General features: G+C 41.7%; 2 protein-coding genes across 2 annotated transcripts in view; one reads left to right on the top strand and one right to left on the bottom strand.

The window, feature by feature from the left end:
• Positions 1-440: 440 nt before the first annotated feature.
• Positions 441-4,235, top strand: nrsn1 (neurensin 1). Its single transcript, XM_088999327.1, has 6 exons — positions 441-686; positions 2,161-2,278; positions 2,373-2,465; positions 2,572-2,690; positions 2,973-3,160; positions 3,254-4,235. The coding sequence occupies exons 2-6, from the start codon at positions 2,180-2,182 to the stop codon at positions 3,355-3,357; spliced, it is 603 nt and encodes a 200-aa protein (XP_088855453.1). The 5' UTR covers positions 441-686; positions 2,161-2,179; the 3' UTR covers positions 3,358-4,235.
• A 4,117-nt stretch (positions 4,236-8,352) lies between these two features.
• dcdc2 (doublecortin domain containing 2) overlaps positions 8,353-23,037 on the bottom strand; it is a 39,574-nt gene continuing 24,889 nt past the window's right edge. Inside the window, exons 8-9 of the mRNA XM_088999558.1 lie at positions 12,608-12,675; positions 8,353-11,905 (exon numbers count right to left, since the gene is read on the bottom strand). Of these exons, the coding sequence (XP_088855684.1) occupies positions 10,895-11,905; positions 12,608-12,675 (1,079 nt within the window). The 3' untranslated portion in view covers positions 8,353-10,894. The remainder of the gene's footprint in view (positions 11,906-12,607; positions 12,676-23,037) is intronic.

The following is a 23,037-nucleotide window of genomic DNA, read 5'->3' on the forward strand; positions in this document are numbered from 1 at the left end:
TAAATCTATAAATCTATCTGTCTATCCATCCATATCCAGTAGCTATCGAGCTATCCAGCTATCTAGCTATTCACCGTATTTAAGCATCACATTTTATTGAATTTCAAACGAGTATCAGTCCTATCCAGTCATTGCCAGGTTACTATATACGGCTCTAAATCGCGATGTTGTCATGGGGCTGGCACATACGAAACAGAGGGGCTGATTCATCAACAGACGGAGGAGGGTGGCGAAAGAGCGAGAGAGTGAACGAGCGAGAGAAAGAGCGAAAGAGAGAGAGAGAGAGAGAGAGAGAGAGAGAGAGAGAGAGAGAGAGAGAGAGAGAGAGAGAGAGAGAGAGAGAGAGAGAGAGAGAGAGAGAGAGAGAGAGAGAGAGAGAGAGAGAGAGAGAGGAAGAGAGAGAAATAGAGAGACGGACAGAGAGAGGGAAAGACGGACGGACAGACAGACAGACTGACTGACTGACTGAGATAGGGACAGAGAGAGGAGAGACGGAGAGATATAGCGAGGGAGAGAGAGAGAGAGAGAGAGAGAGAGAGAGAGAGAGAGAGAGAGAGAGAGAGAGAGAGAGAGAGAGAGAGAGAGAGAGAGAGAGAGAGAGAGAGAGAGAGAGAGAGACCTTAGAGTGATGGGATCGGGCTGAGCTAGCGGCAGCGAGTCATCGCTCTCCAAGCTGCTAATGACAGGTAATTTGCGCTTTCATTGTTTGAAATGTTAATTTTGAAGCAACATCCGTGTTTATTAGATCATCTGACTGTAGACTTGTTCACGACGTAGTCAACGCTCGTGCGCTCATACAAAAACCGTGGGTGGCTGCGAAATCATTACCCAAAACGTTTAGTACGTATCCGTCGATATAAAGATCCACTTTAAACTTGTGCGTTATCACTACGTCGATTGATTCAAAAAGCGCAGTAACACGAGCGCGATGATATCAAATGAAATAGAAGTTAATATACATATATTTTCAGATATCCAACTGGATATAACATCTGGCAGTTTACTCATGTCACGAAATCAGTTAACCGGAAAAGTGAATTGTTTGGTGGGTATGTGTCTCGTGGGGGTGGGGAGGACGCATGCTGGAGGTCGATTCTCGACTGAACGTCACATGTGACGCATGTGTGTTTTCATGCTGGGGTGATGGCGCTCAGCACCAAGGACAGATCACAGTCAACGCTTGACGGCAGTGGAGGGAACTACGGCATTATAGGAAGAAATAGTTGTTTAACTCAAGTCGATTTTCGGGTATCTATACTTGTCCCTTTTCTGTAATGTTTAAGAAATATTTCACTATTTTTTTCCTTTGAAATATATCCTACTTATAACAAACAGATAAATAATAAAAAAAAACTAAAAAGAGTTTAAATAGACTAAACTGGAATTGATCGTGACATTGGTGTCATATAGGATAGATACATGAGAAACATAGATGAAAGTGCACCTAGGGTTGATGTCTACAGCATATGTATGGTCTATTTCACTGGTAGGCCCGGGTGACCACCGTTTACAATGAATGTATCCCTCATTATCATCGAATCAGCTTTGTTAAGACAGCCTGAAAAACAGAGGTTGTTTACATGCCAAGCAATGTATCCTGAGGGTAAAAATCTAAATAAAATGATGAGTACTGTAAGAATGCACATGGATATAACTGCCTTATTGTACTTTTATCTTGAAGTTGGCCCTCACAAGGCATCACTGTGGCAGCTGTGAATTGACCCCGAAGAGCTGCATAGCCTGAACACAGTTAAATTGACAGACTGAGCCGCATTATTCCCATGCCCAAAAGTGCGCTGACAGACTTTATTAACTGGAGAGCATCATTCAATCTGCAGTGCTCGTGCGCACCAGTGCATCACTCGTCTGCACTCCGGAACATGGAGCACATGACAGCACACTCAAAATTAGGTTTAGAGAATACTGCGAAGGCAAGGCTCTTTCATCTATAAATGCTGCACCATTGATGACCATTCTACATTTGGATACGTATCTTCAGCATGTTATATAACGTATGTCTTCTTTTGCTTTTGGTTTATACAACTTGATGTGAGGTTGGGTAACTTTTTATGAATGCATAAATGCATTCAGATGGGAATTATACAGGTGGTGCAAAACTGCGTAGGTGGATTCATTCATCCATTGTTCTGTTTGTTCAAGCAGGCAGACAGATGTGAGGATGGCGTCTTGCTCTGAGATCTGTGGGTCGGAATATGGCGAGCAAGCCCAAGTCAGCGGGAATTGTCAGCGATATGGTGTCCGCTCCTATTTACACCAGGTAGAACAATGATATCTTTTCCCAAGACGAAGTGTGGGAGACAAACAAAGGGCACTTTCGGTAGTCGATTCAAATATATGTCTTTATCATCCAGTTTTATGAGGAGTGCACAGCCTCCATCTGGGAACGTGATGAAGATTTTCAGATTCAGAGATCGCCTAGCAGGTGGAGCTCTTTACTCTGGAAGGTGAGATTTAACCATCACTTTGATCAAGCCAAAACCTAACCGCTGTTACATTTCAACCAAACATTGTAGGTCAATATTTTTATCTGTTTTTTCTTTCCAACTTCAGGTCTGTCTCGCGTTTGGCACCTTGATCTTGTTTGCAGGCCTGATTGTCATTGTCGTGGGATATGCTACACCAGCTAGGATTGAAGCATTTGGTGAAGAGGATCTTCTCTTTGTGGACAGGTATACCAAGCCTTGGGGAACAAACAAATGCTTTATGGCATTTGCATGATACTGAATTTTATACAAAACTGAATTGTGTTAATATGCAACAACAGGTGTGCGCAGTCTCATATCTTGAAATCAATATGGATCTTATCACTGAACTATGTTGACCCTCTACAAAAAAAAACTATGTAGAAAATAGTGATGTACTTAATCATGAGATATGCTAAGGTTTTGCATGTTAGCAGCTTGCAGTCAAAATTGTGTCATGAAATCTCAACATGTCTTGATCTTCAACAGCCAGGCAGTCAGTTTCAACCATGCACTGGATATTTGCAAGCTGACCGGGGCTGTTCTGTTCTGTGTGGGAGGCACCTCAATGGCTGTTGGTCTCTTGCTGTCTGCCTTTGCCAAAAGCTACTCCAAAGAGGAATTGTTTCTGCAGCAAAAGTTTAAGGAGAGGTTGGCTGATTTGCATTCAACAGTCGGTAAGGGTAAATTATCCACCAAGAGACACACTCTTGTTTAAAATGTGGATGTGCCAAACATGCACAGTCAGACTAACAATGCTTTTGTTACAGGCACCCCCATAATGAGAGCACCAACACCTGGGGAAGGAAAGGTGCCAGTTACACTTTCCAAGGTCCAGAACATCCAGCCGGCAACCCCGAAGTCAGAAACTTGACAGCAGTCTTATGAAGAGGGATGAAATAATATGTTTGCTTAGTGACTTCACTATGTCTATGTCCGTTAATGCAGATATGTTTTCACCTTAAAGGTCATCTTACATGACTGATATGGCCAACTCTTCTCACTTTGTTTGACATAAGATTACGAAGTTGACATTTTATCTGTATCCATTTTTTTACCTGACAATACACAACATGTTTGTGGTTGCAAAACAGTCACATTTTAAGTAAGACAGAAAAAGTAACCCAAGAACAAATCAATAGAACACAGCCACTGAACAAGTCAACATTTTTATTTGAGATGAATTTTCACTGTGTCTCCGGTCAGAGAGTGGCAAAGCAGCAGCAGGCATTTTTGATACTTAAGATGCCATTTCACAATGAGCAAACACAGTAACCACACATAAATGCATGATGTATTGTCTCATAAAATCACCAGCACTTTACTGTCTACCTTTGAGAAATAGCAACCGCGAGGCTATGTTGGATAATCGTCACCCACTGGGGCAAATTAGATGAGCTAAACCAAGGGTCTCAAACTTAATTAATTGACCCGGGGGCCGCTGGAGGCAGAGTCTGGGTGAGGCTGGGCCGCATCAGGATTTCCACAAGAAAAGCACAGATAAAACAGTCCAATGTTGTCAAAATCTTTATTTTTAACATACAAAAAAATGAATTAAGAAATAAATGGAAAAATGGATAAAAAATAAATTAACCAGCAATAAATAAATCAAAAGATTATAATATCATAAGGCAGATACAGACGACTGAAAAAAACACAGGAAAACTAATTATTATAAAAAGTTTCAAATGTCTGTATTCACAGTTCTTTAACCTTTAACTTTCTTAACATAAATAAAATATTGAAAATGAACTATCCAAAACATGGCTTCCATTGCCTACTTGTTCAGCTCCACACACAAGTTTCATTCCTATCAATCATGCGGGCCAACATTAATCTTTCATATCAAGGCGGGCCGCAAAATATTATTTCGGGGGCCGCATTTGGCCCGCGGACCGCGAGTTTGAGACCACTGAGCTAAACAAAACACTTGAGAGTGTAATAATCTCTTATAATATGTCTGACCTCCTCTTTTTGGGAGTTAAACCACTGACTGGAACTAAAAGCAAAAGTCCCGATAATAGGTACACTGGATGGGTTAGAACAGGGGTGTTAAAGTCATTTGTTTTGCAGGCCACATTATAGTTAAAGTTTCCTCGGGGGCCGTTATGAATTTGGGGAAGCCATTAGAATGTTTCATCTCCTCCACATATCACATACAAAACACACAACAAATTAATGAATACCTCATTTTCAAATCTGAAGTCGATAATAATGACTGTTTTTGCGGGTTACATTGGACAAATTGAAAATTTGGTTCAAACTTTATCAAGACTCATGACACTTGACATGCTTGATTTGCTTTTGCGGGCCGAATAAAATGATGTGGCGGGCCAGATTTGGCCCACGGGCCTTGACTTAGACACCTGTGAGTTACAACTTCAGCAACACAGTCCGTCAATTTCAAAGAAAGGCACAGTCAGCCACTATCAGAATCATTGCGGTATTCCTGCCTTAAAATCAATTTCTGACAATTCTTTCATTCTCGCAGGTAAACAGAGGATGGTCAGTAAATTTAAACCTAGATTGAATTATTTCTACATTTTAGTCTAAATCACCCATGATGTCATACAATTCATAAATTTAGCCAAAACATAATTTGTCCACCACAATCCAAATCAATGACTATTATGCTTGGTTTAGTATGTTGTACACAACCACGATTTGGTGAAATTACCACAAGAATAAGGGATTACGATACACATTTTAAAATAGTTTTACAGATCCCTGGAAAATGGCTAATTTGCGACATGCCGTGTCAGAAGAATGAGCCGTGGCTCAACCTGCTCAGCTCTCTTGTGTTAGTTTGGCTTTTTGTTCGCTTGTCAACGAGGGCCAAAGGCATTTTGAGATCTGATTTTTTTTTCTTGGGTAGCAGAGCAACACGTCACTCTTTTATTTTTAAGTCAAACATTGGTTGTATTTCCACTCTGATTTACATTTGTCAAACTGCAGTGTATGCGCGTTGCCCTGTGATGCCACATATGGGCCAAACTGACTGGAAAGTGCGCCTGTTGGAAATAGTTAATTTACACAATGGACATTGTTAACTTACAATGAACTGATTTGGTTTTGCAATTGTACATTTCATGGGTGGGTAGGCCACTTTGTAATTAATTTAAGAGAGTTACTGTATTGTTGTTACTTTGAATTATTTTTTTATTCTTTAAAACATATTTTTACACATAAATAAAAATCTCAAAATGTGACTAGAAAAATTACCTGAATGGTGTAAATCAGGAATAAAATATTTATATTTTTATAATTTCTTTTTGGGACAGAAAATTTCTGAATCTGATCAATGAGGAAATTGGTGTCCGAAAACATTATTTGTCTTCAGAGGTTCAACTGTATTACTTGATGCAAGAACATTAATAAACATGATCTTGATGGGAAGGTCACCCACAAGTTTTTGGAGAGAACCTGATTTGTAAGAATAATACAGTAGTGGTTACAAGACAATTCAAATATGTTTAATTTATGCAACACTAATGTAGGAATTTTTCACAAATTTACATCAGTCATGAAAATGTTCATGTATGTCACCAATATCCTCGTCATTTTCTTTTTTTTTCAGTTTGGTGACGTTGTTATGACATATTTTTTTCCAACCTTACAAACGACGAAGCTATATGATTGATATTGTTAATTTTACCCAATGACATGTAATCTGTAATCCTGTTGAGACAATAAAACAACATGTGGAAAGGTTGTGTGTATGTAGGTGATAATAAATATGGTCACAAGTATTACCATGCTGTAAACTGTATCTTTCATACAGTGTATTTGTTTGGTCAAAAGTTCACAGTGAGAGGTCCCAGGTTCGATTCCACCTCCAACTTTCCTGTGTGGAGTTGACATGTTCTCCCCGTGCTTGGGTGGGGTTTATCTGGGTCCTCAGGGTTCCTCCTACATTCCACAAACATGCATGGCAGGCTTATTGAACGCTCTAAATCAGGGGTCGGGAACCTATGGCTGGCGAGCCATATATGGCTCTTTTGATGATTGCATATGGCTCGCCGATAAATATTACATATTATAATACGTATTGTCATTTTTTTCGTCGTTCATTTCCCGTTGGGGCTGCAGTTGGCGGAAAGCGCCATTTTGATTGGAGGACACTGACCTAGAATGGCAGAAAGCGCCATGTTGATTGGATGATAGTGGCCGTCATGTTGAAACAGGTAAACGCCCAACTAGTGCACTTCACGCCCAACTAGTGCACTTCAGCGTGAAAGCACCGGAGCATTAAAGGTTCCCGACCCCTGCTCTAAATTGTTCCCTTGATGTAAGTGTGAGAGCGAATGGTTGTTTGTCTCTGTGTTCCTTGCGATTGGCTGGCAACCATTTCAGGGTGGTGTCCCCCGCCTAGTAACCAATAACGGCTGGGATAGGTCCAGTACGCCTGAGAAATTGATGATAAATAACCTTGTTCCTTTTTTACATACATGACATTCATCACTTGCCATTTGTTTAATTCTTACCTGCACTCACTACAATTTAGTCAAATTTGACACACATTAAACTACTGGTAACACACACACTTTTCATTGCATGGATACCAGGTAGTTGGGGAGTAAATTGGACGTGAGGAGTCTCATAAACTTGTAAAACAGAGATCCGAGATCCTCATCGGGGGCCAGATTCCTTCATTCGCCTTGCAGTGTCTACGTTTTGCAGGATCGCTATGGTTCTGTTCTCGCTTGGATTGTTTTTGGTTTTGCAGCTTTGTCTGTTTGAGGGTCCTTTATACATACAGTTGAGTTGTTTCACCATGTACATTTTTTGGTCTTCCTGGTCAGGCTTGGTTTTCAGTCTACCCCAATAAGTTTTTTTATTTTTGCACACACACACACACACACACACACACACACACACACACACACACACACACACACACACACACACACACACACACACACACACACACACACACACACACACACACACACACACACACACACACACACACACACACACACACACACACACGTTCCCTTCATTAGTGCAGTTTTTCACTGTAGTACAGCAGCAGTATCATTTATAAAGGTAATGCATAGGCCATAGGATGATTAGTGTCCTTTTTGAGACCTCATTAACACACCCACATGTGCACCCACTGAAAGGGATCAGTGGACTAGATAGGACAGAATTAATGACATACCTGGAAATCGCACCCTGAGGACCATAACCTTCAGCAGCTTTGACCCCCTCCGCACTCTCCCCCACAACACATTCACACACATCTGCTCAATGATGACTCTCACACATCTGCAGTCCAAGGCAAGATGGACGCCAAATAATGAGAAAATTTGCTGATGAAAGAAAACGAAGCCCTCACCCACATGCATTCTCACATCAGTGTAGATCAGGGGTGCTCACACTTTTTCAGCATACGAGCTACTTATAAAAACAACCAAGACAAAATGATCTACTCACTTCAAAAATGCAAAACATAATTATTTTCAAATGTATTAAAGGACAACCGACGTCACTTTTTTGTTTCTTAACTGACATCAGAAGACCGTTTTATAGCATCTAAAATACCCAAAACACGCAGTATGATATTTTTATTCAAATGCAAAACACCAATAAAAATGCCTTAAAGGGTCCAAAATCTGCAAAAAAATTGGGCATTTTCAGAAAGTCCCGCCCCCAGTTCGTGACGTCACGCTAAGATGTCTTGCATTGCTGGAGAATCCAAACAATGGCTTCAGATTCAGAGAATATGTTTTCTTGTTGCACATCCAGTTATCAATATGATTCAAATAGTTCGGAAGAGGAAAGCATACATGTTTGCAATTGATTCAATAATTTATTCCATGCCATTTTGAGGAAACATTGGGGGGGGGGGGGGGGGGAATCGATCACCAGAAAAGAGGCACAAAATGGCGACCTCCTGTGGCCACCTCCGTTTCCACAGGCTGATAAATTCCTTATAGGGAGCTTAGACGGCCTCTTCTGGGGGCTTTTGGGTGCAACACGGCTTTCAGACCAAACATGTACAGCAAAATACATTGACGTAATGGAAGGACTGATACAATGTGTCTTTTTTTCGGGTAGGGGCGTTCCTTTAGTGACGTCACGTACGGACTCGTCACCAACTCAAAAACAAGACTTCCTGAATATTCAGAGCGAGTCTTAAAACGTAAACTATACTTATATGCGGTAGAATCTTATTAAAATACGCTCAGTAGAAGTCATTTGAAGCCATTTTACAAATTATGGACACAACTTGTCTGGAGACGTCGGTTTGTCCTTTGTACAATGTATGTTGATGTACCTTGCATAACTTCAACAAATGCTTCTTTTACCATCTCTCCGTCTTGGAAGGACTTATAGTTTTTAACGATGGCGTGACTCACCCGGAACGATGCTTCGGTGGCGGATTTTGCTTTTGAAGTATGTTGAGTGAAAAATGACTGCTGTCCGGACAACTGGAATTTCAGTTCGTCCACCTTTCTCTTTCTCAGCTGGCTTTTCGGCGGGAATTCAATGTCGTATTTTCTATGATTTTCCATGAACAGTCCAACAATGCCGCTCCCTTCTTTGGTATTGCGCTGGTAGACTGACAGATGAGGCAAACGCATTTTGAAAATGACATCATGTAGAAAAAGTCCATCTCCCATTCCGTATGAAAGTAATGTTTTTGCCTTCTTACTTGGTCCAGATTTCTCACTCATTTTGATGACATGTTTTAGCAAGGGCTTAAAATCTGAGGTAATTCGCTGACTAGTTTGTAAATTTTCCTGCGCTTAGCGCCGTTGTTTACGCATGCGCGGCAACCTAAAGGCCAAAATTCAGTTGTCATCTGAATGGTAGCCCTGTATGTCAATCAAATGACGGGACGTTTGATAGGCTGACAAATGTTTTATTTTTTTGTCACGCTGCGATTGACCAGTACTACCTCCGCGATCGACGTAATGAGCACCCCTGGTGGAGATAATGCTTGGTATCTGAAAGCAATTTCTTTCTTTGGTTTTCAAAGCAATAGATTAATGGAAACATTGTCATTTCATCAGATCATACTCTACTAATTAATGAAATGGGATTTTCAAGCTTAATTATACAATGAAGGGCATTAATTATCAATTGATGTTTTTGGGGTGGTCAAGTTCTTAGAAAATCCACTCGATGCAATAATACTCACATTGTTATTTAGAATGTATGTAAATGTACATATGCAAATGACCCTTTTTAGCATTGTGAAATGTTCACATTATTGGTAGCGGCACCCCCCAAATTATGACAGTAGTCTAGTCAGATGATGATATGGCAACATTTTTTTAAACTATCAATCGGGGGCATATCCATAAACAGTGAAGAGTCAGTAATCAAATAAAAGTTCGGTCCAAATTTGACTGCTATTATAATATATAAAAAAGCAAATAATGGGTTTTTACTCATTTCATATGTGATTTATGTGGGACATATACCCTTAAGAAAATTCTGTTCCCACTTTGTATTTGTAGCCCACAGATGTCGTTATGTGCAGGCACCAATGAGGCCTGCTCGGATCAGTGAAAATGTCTTCTGAGACGAATATCATGTTTTTGTCAGAAGACATTTTTATGATGACTCTCAATCCTTGGAATAAAACACTCCTATTGATTTAATGCAGAGAGCATACAATGACTTTCTTTATGCTTTATTTTTACCGTGTGATTGCTGAAGTAGATATTTTCATTCAGGTGAAATATTTCATGAAGACACTTAAATGGGTCGCCAAAGATTGGGAACATTATGTCCCTGAATACACATTTAATTAATGAATGGAGAGTCAGTTTAGTCCTGGTTAGGGTTTTCCAATCAAGTCATCATTACAATAGTCAGTGAGCAACTGCATTCCACTGTGGTAAAGTGGTTCAACATAAAATTAAACAATAACTACCAAGCATCACTGTTTCTTTGGTTTGAAAACAGACACTATGGTTTCAGCTTTTTTCATTAATACATTCAAATTAAATGATCACTCGCTGCAATGAAGGTGTATTTCACGATTCCATGCACCCTACTGGTATGGAGCTGTTACATAGCAGAGCTAAATTAAGTTCAACTGCTTTCAGAATATACCAAAATTGTCATCAAGCACAGCATTCCTGACATATTATTTTATAAAACACGCTAAACTATTGAATACATTCATAAACTAATCTACGGACACTTGGTGTTATTCCCCCTTTGTCTTACTGGTTTGATCTCGATCTATTACAAATTTCTTTCAAGCTAACCAAGTTAGACTTTATCTGTATTTGCTCTACATAGTTACCCAATAAAGATCATTCTGATTCTTACTCTAATGTATATGGAATCTTCAGTGTCATATATTGGTCTTCCAACTTCACTTTTGTTTTTTGATATTGGAAATTCTATTGCTGTTTCTTTGGTATAACTATCAGGCTTATCCTTCCTTAATCACTGCTATTATTCTCGTGCTGATCATCACCACCATCCTTTTTATCAGCACAGTATTTGATATTATTTACCTCATTTTGACCTTCTTTGGTATCTCCATGTATGCTGTTTAAGTGCCCATACAACATGACAGACTTTATCTCATCTGGAGTCTCATTGAGCATCTTATTATTTTCTATAACAGTTGCATCTTCACTTTCATAAGGAATTACACGGTTACGTTCATTTGGAGTCTGATCTGCAATGTCCTCCTTACATTCTTCAACAAGGACATCCTTATTCTCATTGGCATCCTCATCCACATGCTCATTGACAATCTCATCCTTACTCTCATTCGGTAGCTTATCTGCATCCTCCTCCCTCCTCTCTTTGCTAACCTCATGGTTAATCTCATTGGCATCCTCATCTTTACTTTCAAGCAGATTGACAGTTTCATCATTTCTTTCCTGAGTGGAGCCCTCGTTCTTTCTGTCATCTAAAACCTTATTGGTTATCCCATCCCCACAGGCACTGGCAACATTATCCTTACACTCCTCATTATACACTTCCATCTCGGACACATGGGGGATCATCTCCTTTGGTTTGTCTGAAATCTTATCCTTGTTCTCATCTGAAGCATCCTTACTGACAGTTGCTGACACTTCACCATTGTCTGCACTTATTTTCATACTCTCATCTACAACATCCTCCTTACTATGACCCGAGGCCTGCTCACTCTCAGCTGGTGTCACCCTCTTACTGTCATGTGCTACCCCATCCTTCCCTTCTTTTATCTCCTCTGGCTGCTCTCCAGACACCGAAGTTGTTTCTCCCTCATTTTCATTATTTCCTGCTTTATTTGCCTCTCTGGCACCTCCGTTTGTGAGACAATTTGTCTCATTATCCGTCTTTTCATCTTGGAACACTGGAGTGTCCTTTTCAGAGGTATTTTTAGCAGCGGCCTCCTGCTTCTCTTCGGCCTTTTCTCCGGTCCCCTCTGGTGATTTGATGTCACCTGAGGCAATGCCCTGCAACACGACAGACATGTTTTTTTCACTCCTCATAACTGAAATATTCTAATGTACTATTAAATTTTGACTTCAAGACGGCGCCGCGAGAGTGGCTGCCTTTCCAGCAGCTCATGTATTTTGTTTTTCTACTTTCATTCCTTTTATCACTTTGCTGCTGTGAAATGTAAATTTCTCCACTGCGATACTAATGAAGGCAAATCCAATCCAATCCATATCCAATACACAAGCACTCAAGTCAACACTGACAAAATTGTTATTTAATTATAGTGTTATATGGGGTCATTATGTCATGTGATGAGTGGAATTAAGGCTCGGGAGGACACATGACACAGAAGTTGAAAAGCATAATACAAAGTACAAATTATAATAAATATAATTATAAATAATACATATTAATTAGGAATAAAGTATACAAATTGCATAATACAAAGTAGCTACAGAAAGCAGCGCTGGATGCAGAAGATGCGGAAGAGAGCTAGCTCTCTGGTAGAAAGTTTGACGTACTGAAAACACGTCACTGAGTAATCCCAGGTTATATACCGTGAGACATTGTCTATTTGAAAGAAAAAAGACAATACATAAATGAGCCACAGCAAATGTATAGCAAAAAAAAACAATAAGGAGGAACAAACAGTCAAAACAATCTAAATCAGTGAGGTGAAGGTCATATTTGTTCGAGTCATTGCTACAAAACCGTACCTCTTCAGTTGACTGGTCTGAGGATCGAACAACAGCATTCCCATCATCGGTTTTTGAATCAAAATCATCTGGGGTGAAAGATGTAAAAGGATAAAAAATATAGATGTAAATATATATTAAAAATGGACCCAACTTGGACCCAAAATGTCCATATTTCATACAGTAATAATAATAACAATACATTTCATTTATAAGTGCCTTGCAAAACGCTCATGGACACTTTACAATCACATGATACGTTTTTCTCCGGGCGAGCAGCCACAGCCAGACTATTTTATTCGCCGTACAAAAGATAAGAACAAGAAATAAACATTGAATTGAACATTATGACCAATCAGTTATCATGCCCTGTAATTGCTGAATGAACTTTTCCAACTAAATGATCCTTAAAATCTCATATCAATTGTTGTCTTTTAATCGTTTTACAATATTTCAACATACATATAATCCATTGTATTCAGTCCATTTCAAATGTCCACCAGTTGCGAACATCATCTCCCCTTAATTCAAATTCAACATTATCCTTGTTTATATGGTCCTGTAACTGACTCTAAAAACTGGTGCTTTGATGTTTGCACAAGGCCAGCACAAGAGGGACACCTGCTGGTCTTAAATGGTGTACCATTAAAAATAAAAACCTCTCGCTTACCCACTGGGTTTTCATGCACGTAAACAACTTGGACAATGTAACTATTTAAGAGCGACACAGACACACGTTTAAAAGCTCACAGGGGAAGGATCACGATGGGTAAACTGAAGGTTGAAGGACAATGAAAGAAAGAAAGAAAGAAAGAAAGAAAGAAAGAAAGAAAGAAAGAAAGAAAGAAAGAAAGAAAGAAAGAAAGAAAGAAAGAAAGAAAGAAAGAAAGAAAGAAAGATCATGTCATTTTCACCATTGTCATCATTGGCTTTCATAATCCTTCAATCGTGCATCATATGTAATTCTACTCACGTTGAAGCAACAATTGTTGCTGATTAATCTTAATATACCACATTAAAATTATTCTCGTGGTTAAATGACTGGAAATAAGTACCGGAAACCAATTCCTTGTGTGTGTTCTACATACTTGGCAATAAAGATGATTCTGATAAGAACACATGTCAATTATTTTTGCCTCATAACTGGCCAAACAGGACATTTGGACTGTCAAGCCTCCAATAATAAGTGGAGAAAAAGATGCCACACAACCAATAAGACAGAATCCTTATCATTACTTTTTGCATTTTGATGAATATCGTCTAATTTCCACTGCTTTTTGTCTCTTGCTTTTATTGAAATTGTGTTTGTGGATTTCCTTGACCGTCACCATGAAAATAAATCTGATTGAAATAATAATAATACATTACATTTTTGTAGCCACAAGGGCCGGTCCAAAGCTCGGATAAATACAAAGGGTTGTGTCAGGAAGGGAATCCAACATAAAAATGTTGCCAAAACAAATATGCGAATCAAACCTCTGAATCCCATACCGGATCGGTCGAGGCCGGGGTTAACAACGGCCGCCATTGGTACTGTTGACCTTCAGGGTGCCAGTGGAAAATTGACTACTGTTGGTCGAAGGAGGGGAGGGAGGTGTGCCCGGAGGAAAAGAGAGAAAAGGAACGCCAAGAGTATAGATCTAAGAGTAGGAACTTTAAATGTAGGAACAATGACAGGTAAAGGTCGAGAGCTGGTTGACATGATGCAGAGAAGGAAGGTAGACATACTGTGTGTCCAGGAGACCAGGTAGAAAGGGAGCAAGGCTAGAAGCTTAGGGTCAGGGTTTAAGTTGTTCAACCATGGTGAAGCCAGAAAGAGAATTGGAGTTGGGGTCATCTTAAAAGAGGAGTGTGTCAGGAATGTCTGTCTTAGAAGTAAAAAGAGTATCAAATAGAATGATGAGTCTGAAGCTAGAAATTGAAGGCGTGATGTTTAATGTTTGTGGGCATGCCCCACAAGTACGATGTGAGCTGGCGGAGAAGGAGAAATTTTGGTTGGACTTTGATTAAGTCATACAGAACATCCCGAGAAGTTAGAGGGTTGTAATTGGTGGAGACTTCAATGGACATGTTGGTGTAACCGGCCTCAGGCCTGGGGGATACTTGGTCGGTCCAAAGGTGTCACGGGCAGGTAGCACTGTGAACGACGAGGAAAAGACGACACGAGACAAACGTGTTAATCAGCTTCACACAGCGGCATTTATGACTGACCTATTTACTCAACAAAACATCAATTCAGCAATTTCAATATCAGAATACATTCATGTGTAGATCTATACATTCAACATCTATACATTGTATATATCCTCCACATTCGCACATGCTTATGCACGTCTGCACGCTCGTGTGTGTTGTACTGGGAACTACAATTGACATCCAAAAATCCAAATTCATCAAAGCCACAAAACTACGGTTTCCTATAGCATCGCCCAACGAGTCCCCAATTACTTTAACATCTTGAGGATGTCTAAAATTATTATTTTGAATACCTGTGAACGACGAGGAAAAGACGACACGAGACAAACGTGTTAATCAGCTTCAAACAGAGGCATTTATGACTGACTGCGCATGCGTGAGATGAGCCTACATTGTCTTCCTCTGTTCCATTCACAGGCGCATAGCGCCCTCTCCTGACTTGGTAGTCTAATCGAATAACATACAGTAACGGAGGTCGTTCCTAACCCCCTATATTGGCGCAGGAAACAAAGATGATGAGGAGGTGATGGGCAGGTTTGGACTCCAGATGAGAAACGCTGAAGGACAGATGGTGGTTGACTTTGCTAAGAGAATGGAAATGGCTATTGTGAATACTTTCTTTCAGAAAACACAGGAACATAGGGTGACCTATAAGTTCTGATCCAAGATGGCGCCGCGGATGGAAGCCCCGGTCACACGCTCCCTAATATTGTTCCTGGTTTTGTCATTTTCATTTGTTTTTTTGCGATCCTACGCGACTCAGTTACACGAGGGAAGAGTTACTGAGCATTGGGGAATCCACTCTTGGACTATTTTCACCGACACACCAAAATCTACAAGGTTTTTCGGGGCTGCTCGCGAGCGGCGTAGCAGCTCTGTACGGAGCTTTGAGACGCCGGCGTAGGAGGGGGAAGCGAGCCGGTGTGCTCGTCAAGCTACGGCAGCGTGGATTTCGAACGCCACTCCCATCGATCCACCTCGCTAATCTACGCTCACTACCAAACAAGATGGACGAACTTCTGCTTCTCACAAAGACCAATAAAACGTTTGCCCGCTCTGCTGCGCTGTGCTTCACTGAGACTTGGCTTAGTGACCGCCACCCGGATTCCGCGCTACACCTACCCGGATTCCGTCTCCTTCGGGCCGATTATTCTCGTGGTTAAATGACTGGAAATAAGTACCGGAAACCAATTCCTTGTGTGTGTTCTACATACTTGGCAATAAAGATGATTCTGATAAGAACACATGTCAATTATTTTTGCCTCATAACTGGCCAAACAGGACATTTGGACTGTCAAGCCTCCAATAATAAGTGGAGAAAAAGATGCCACACAACGGATTCCGTCTCCTTCGGGCCGACCGTGATACGGAGCAATCGGGGAAATCCAAAGGCGGTGGACTATGCTTCTACATCAACGAAGAATGGTGCACCGATGTCACAATGCTCGACGCACACTGCAGCCCTGGTTTGGAATCGCTGTCTCTCAACTGCAAGCCATTCTACTCGCCACGTGAGTTCGCTTCCTTCATTCTCGGTGCCGTGTACATCGCGCCACAAGCTAATGCTAACGCGTGTATACAAACGCTAGCGGACCATGTAAACCATCTCGAACTAAAATATCCAGAATCACCCCTGATCATTTTGGGCGATTTTAATCAAACACGTTTAAACCGTGAACTTCCCAAATATAAGCAGCATATTGACTGTTTCACCAGAGGAGAAAACATTCTAGATCATTGTTACACAGCACTCAAAGGCGCATACCGGTCTGTGGCGCATGCAGCATTGGGTCTTTCTGACCACTATTTAATCCACTTAATTCCCACATACAAACAGAAACTCAAATGTGGAAAACCGGTAGTCAAGACAGTTAAAACATGGACAGATGAAGCAAAGTTATCGCTACAAGAATGCTTAGACTGCACTGATTGGAGCGTCTTTGAAACTTCAACGGGCACATTGGATGAATACACAGACACTGTAACATCATACATCAGTTTCTGTGAGGACATGTGTGTACCAACAAAGTCCTTCCGCTCATTCAACAACAACAAGCCATGGTTCACTCCCAAACTCAGGCAGCTTAGGAAAGAGAAAGAATCTGCATTTAAAAGCGGCGATCGAGCAGTTTACAAACTCGCCCGAAACAGGCTGACGAAGGAAATTAACATCGCAAAGAAACGTTATGCGGAGAGGCTTAACAAACAGTTCTCCGCTAACGACTCTGCATCGGTGTGGAATGGCCTGAAAGCAATAACAAATTATCGTTTACCTTCCCCCCAAGCAGTGTACAACAATGGTATGGCTGATGAGTTAAATACATACTTTTGCCGATTTGAAAAGGACACCCCCATTTCCCCGGTCTGCCCACCATTACCAGAAACGACCGTATCTCCGCCCTCTGCCCTACAGATCCACGAACTGGACGTTAGACGGCTCTTCAAGCAGCAGAAGATCAAGAAAGCTGCAGGACCTGACAGAGTGTCCCCCTCCTGCCTGAGAGTCTGCGCTGACCAGCGGGCTCCGGTCTTCACACAAATCTTCAACAGATCCCTGGAGCAGTGTGAAGTCCCATCCTGCTTCAAACAGTCTACTATCGTCCCAGTTCCAAAGAAACCAGCACCCTTGGGATTGAACGACTATAGACCTGTCGCTCTGACGTCTGTGGTCATGAAGTCCTTTGAACGCCTCGTGCTGAACCACCTAAAGAACATCACCGGACCTCTGCTAGATCCTCTTCAGTTTGCCTACCGGGCAAACAGGTCTGTGGAGGATGCAGTCAACATTGGACTGCATCACATCCTCGACCACCTTGACAACACAGGAACCTACGCAAGGATCCTGTTTGTGGACTACAGCTCTGCGTTCAATACCATCATCCCAGAACTCCTCATCCCCAAACTTCTCCAGCTTGGTGTGTCCCCCACGATCTGCCTGTGGACCCTCAGCTTCCTGACAGGACGGACACAACAGGTCAGACTGGGAAATATATAATCCACAACACGAACCACGAGCACTGGAGCCCCGCAGGGATGCGTCCCCGCTCCATTGCTCTTCTCTCTCTACACGAACGACTGCACCTCAACGCACCCAGCTGTCAAATTCATAAAGTTCGCAGACGACACCACGGTCATCGGTCTCATCAAAGACGGCGACGAGTCTGCGTACCGACAACAAGTGGAGCAGCTGGAGCTCTGGTGCAGCCGTCACAACCTGGAGCTGAACACGCTCAAGACAGTTGAGATGATCGTGGACTTCAGGAAACATCCATCACCACAGCTACCCCTCACACTATCCAACTGCCTGGTGTCAACCGTTGAGACCTTCAAGTTCCTGGGAATCACAGTCTCCCAGGACATGAAGTGGGAGGTCAACACCAACTCTATCCTGAAAAAGGCCCAACAGAGAATGTACTTCCTGAGGCTGCTAAAGAAGCATGGCCTGCCACAGGAGGTGCTGCAACATTTCTACACGGCTGTCATCGAATCCATCCTGTGTTCTTCCATCACTGTTTGGTTCGGGGCCGCCACAAAAATGGACAAAATCCGACTTCAACGGACAGTTAGGTCGGCGGAAAAAATCATTGGCACCGCCCTACCCACTCTCGAGGACTTGCACACTGCAAGAATCCAAACTAGGGCGCGGAAAATCCTACTGGACCCTCCGCACCCTGCCCACCACCTTTTCCAGCTACTCTCCTCAGGCAGGCGCTACCGATCCATGCGCACCAAATCCAGCAGACATTTAAACAGCTTCTTCCCCCAAGCCATTAACTCTTTCTCTTTCAACAGTAGCCAAAATGGAACTGTATAGTGCCACTTAGCAGTTTTTTGACAACGATACTAGTGCAGAGTGTTCTACCGGAAACAAATTCCTTGTGTGTTCTACATACTTGGCAATAAAGATGATTCTGATTCTATAAGAGTGGAGGCAGAAGTACACAGGTAGACTACATTTTGTGTCGATGGCGCCATCTAAAGGAAATCAGTGACAGCAAAGTAGTGGTTGGTGAGAGTGTAGCCAGACAGCCTAGGTTGGTGGTGTGTAGGATGACGCTGGCAGTGAGGAAGATGAAGAAACCAAAGGCTGAAGTGAGGACAAAATGGTGGAAGTTGAAAAAGTAAGAGTGTTGCATAACATTTAGGAAGGAGGTAAGACAAGCACTGGGTGGGCAAGAGGTCTTTCCTGATGACTGGCAAACTACAGCGAACATAATCAGAGACACAGGTCGGAAAGTACTTGGTGTACAAGCAGTACAAGGAGATGCAGCGCACGGTTAAAGTAAAGGTGGCAAAGGCCAAACGAGGCCTATGATGACTTGTATGCTCAGCTGGACAGCAAGGAAGGCGAGACTGATCTTTACAGGCTGGCGAGACAGAGAGACAAATATGGTAAGGACCTGCAGCAGGTTCGGGTGATTAAGGATAGATATGGCAAAGTATTAACAGGTGCCAGTAGTGTGATGGCAAGATGGAAAGAGTACTTTGAAGAATTGATGAATGAGGAAAATGAGAAGGAACAAAGAGTAGAAGACGTGACTGTTGTGGACCAAGACGTAGCAAACATTAGCAAGGAACAAGTGAGGAGGGTGCTGAACAGGATGAAGGGAGGAAAGGCACTCGGGCCTGATGATTTACCAATCGGGGTATGGAAGTGTCTTGGAGCGGTGGCAGTGGTGTTCCTGACTGGGTTATTCAACAATATCTTAGATGGTGAACAGATGCCTGAAGAATGGAGACAAAGTGTACTCGTGCCCATTTTTAAGAACAAAGGAGATGTGCACAGTTGTACTAACTACAGAGGAGTAAAGTTGATGAGCCATACACTGAAACTCTGGGAAAGAGTAGTTGAAGCGAGAATTTGTGAGCAGCAGGATGGCTTCATGCTAAAAAAAAAAAAAAAAAAGAGTACAACAGATGCAGTGTTTGCTTTAAGAATGCTGATAGAGAAGTACAGACAAGGTCAGAAGGAATTGCATTGTGTCTTTGTAGATCTGCAGAAAGCGTATGACAGGATGCCCAGAGAAGAGCTGTGGTATTGCATGAGGAAGTCTAGAGTGACAGAAAAGTATGTCAGAGCGGTGCAAGACATGTATCATGACTGTAAGACAGTTGTGAGGTGTACTGTCGGTGTGACAGAGGAATTCAAGGTGGATGTGGGACTCCACCAGGGGTCAGCTCTGAGCCCCTTCTTATTTGCTATGGTGATGGACAGGCTGACAGACGATGTTAGACAAGAATCTCCTTGGACCATGATGTTTGCAGATGACATTGTGATCTGTAGCGAGAACGGGGAGCATGTGGCGGAGAAACTAGAGATGTGGAGATATGCCCTGGAAAGGAGAGGAATGAAGATCAGTCGCAGCAAGACGGAATATATGTGTGTGAATGAGAAGGATCCAAGTGCAAGAGTGATGTTACAGGGGGAAGGGATAAAGAAGGTGGAGGATTTTAAGTACCTGGGATGAGATGAAGAAGCGTGTCCAGGCAGGCTGGAGAGGCTGGAGAAAAATGGCAGGTGTGATGTGTGATAGAAGGGTTTCAGCTAGGATGAAAGGAAAAGTGTATAAAACAGTGGTGAGACCAGCCATGATGTTTGGACTGGAGACAGTGCCGCTCAAGACAAGACAGGAAGCAGAGCTGGAGGTAGCAGAGCTGAAGATGTTGAGGTTTTCTTTGGGAGTGACCAGGTTGGATAGGATCAGGAATGAGCACATTAGAGGGACAACTCATATTAGAGGCTTTGGAGAGAAAGTCAGAGAGGCCAGACTGAGATGGTTTGGACATGTCCAGAGGAGAGAGAGCGACTATATTGGGAGAAGGCTGCTGAGCCTTGAACTGCCAGGCAGGAGACCGAGAGGAAGACCGAAGAGGCCGAAAGGAAAAGAAGAAGAATTATACATTACATTTTAAGCGCCTTTCAAAGCTACTTTCCAGTCACAGACAATCATATGTATTATAAAATACAATCACAATTAGAATGCAATAAATAAAATACAATTATAAATAGAAACAAGAGAGAGAGCTACACAGAAAACACAATTTTAAATAGGCAGCCTTTGCAAGGCTGATTTGTTGGAGTGCAAAATTTAAACAGAATTCACAGTTTTTAGAGTGAATGTGTGCAGGAATTCAAATTATGTCTGTGCTCACGACCATAATGACACACTCTTGTTTGAAAATAGAGGAACTGTCCTTGTCTTGGTTCTCTTCGTTTAGTCATGGAAGTACAAATGAGATGACAAATGCAAAACTGGTTGAAGTTTTGCTTTGGCGGAAAATGGCAATCAGAACCGAGCTTCAATATTTTTTTATGGAAGAAAGTTCCCTTTTACATTTTTGAAAAAAAATAGAAGGCAATTCTACACTTAACACTTAAGACTCAAAGTTACCACACGGTCTGGATGTAGCACTCGATGAACCCACATCAGTTCTGTATTTTAACACCCAGTTGGATTATTCCTGCAAGCATAATGCTGAATTACGGCGGTGCATAAAACAACATGAGAACCAACACTGTTTGGCAATTAAGACATTTTGCCACTCAGCAAGTAAGGCTCCATTCTCCGAACATAATCTTATTAAAAAATTTAATGATAGTATGGCCAGAATCTACGAGAAGCTCTCTGCTTGTTTGTTGTAATTTCACACACTGAGAAATAAAAACAAAACAAACCCATCTGCTGGATACTTATTTTCATGGATTTGTTGCACCATCTGCAGTTATAGTCTCTTTCCAACAAATCGAATGGCTGTTGAATTTTACAACATGAAGAGTACTTCATTGTATTGTACAACAAAGTACATAACAAGTACATCTCTCAATTTATTGATAGGGTGTCTTCCATTTTATCAAACTTCCAACAATTGGTTGCATTATATGACATGTTGCCATATTGGGTAAGTATACGTTCTAGAATAATCCCATAAACAGAAAAGCAAAATAATGAAATGATGAAGAAGTGACATAGCACAAATAACTTGAATTGAACACAAGGTTTGATGCATGATCATGTCAGATTAAAATTTATGGCTTTTGGAGTACAAAACAATTGTCCAATTGATTTGCACCACACATGGAAGAGTGTGGTGAAGAGGAGCTCAACTCAGTTTGGTAAGAATTCAAATAAAGGTGGACAAAAAAAACTAAACATTTTCAATGTAAAAATTGTCATTGTTTCTAAAGCAATCCAACCAGGGCTCTAACACACCTTCCTTGCCTTCCGCACCTCCGAGATGTACTGTTGTATGATCCTTCACAGCCCATTCTCATGGTCATCTTGATCTCATCGTCACCTTCAAATATGTTCCCTTTACTCACACCAATGATCTTGGAAAGGAGGTTCAGTGAGAAGAGTAGTTGCTCTAGCACTATGTTGATGGGGTGATGTTCTCCTCAGCCTGGAGCTCTCAGATGATCAGAGATATTGTGAGAAGGTGTGGTGTCATGGTGAATATGGTTATATGTCTCCGCTGAAACACTTGTTAACAGATTAATGTGGCAGATTACTGTTCCCACCCCGCATTTTAATCCCCCAATCCTACATCAAAGGGTCAAAAAGAACCATTTTCCTGCTGCAGTAGAAAGGAGAGATGTGAGGGCCCAAATAAAGGAGGCGATATGGAGGGGTCGGTATGTAAAAAAAGTGCGGGCGCACGCACACACACACACACACACACACACACACACACACACACACACACACACACACACACATAATGTAAGCAAATAACATATTGCTCACACAATCCCCAAAAATGATCTGTGCAAGGGGAAAAAGTTGAATATTTCCATTCCTGATCCTTGAGCTTCTGAGCCTCTTTTTGACACAGACACACTATATTTTTGTGTGCACATGCCTCCTGTCTCCTGTTTTGGTCTGACAGACATAGTAGATGCCCCTGGCAGCATTGCCTGATATGGTGCTAAGGGCTGCATGCACACACACGCACACTCACACAAATGTGATTTCTGGATGAAAAGCCTTTCTTTACATGCATTTAACTTTTGATGAATACTTAATCATGAAGTACATGAGACCTTCCTCAAGAGCAGAGTTTGGTAAGTACGCGACAAACTCTGGACATGTGGCGGCGGGGGGGACTTGTGAGTGATTGGGAATGTGAAGTAATCTCCAATTGCCCATGCCACGTGTGCAGCTGAGTACATCAGCTTCAAGGGAAGAATTTGCAATTTACCAACAGAATTTGTGCGAACCACACCGAGTCCATTACATCTTCTGTAAAGTCAAGCA

This window comes from Hippocampus bargibanti, linkage group LG06 (assembly GCF_051943395.1).
Source record: "Hippocampus bargibanti isolate YZ-2025 linkage group LG06, ASM5194339v1, whole genome shotgun sequence".
NCBI classification, from domain to species: Eukaryota; Metazoa; Chordata; class Actinopteri; order Syngnathiformes; family Syngnathidae; genus Hippocampus; species Hippocampus bargibanti.

Excerpts from the sequence above, each read along its gene's own strand:
- nrsn1 (XM_088999327.1), top strand. The coding sequence starts at position 2,180 with ATGGCGTCTTGCTCTGAGATCTGTGGGTCGGAATATGGCGAGCAAGCC. Across the intron at positions 2,466-2,571 it reads GGAGCTCTTTACTCTGGAAG|GTCTGTCTCGCGTTTGGCAC; the intron begins GTGAGATTTAAC and ends TTCCAACTTCAG. Across the intron at positions 2,691-2,972 it reads GATCTTCTCTTTGTGGACAG|CCAGGCAGTCAGTTTCAACC; the intron begins GTATACCAAGCC and ends GATCTTCAACAG.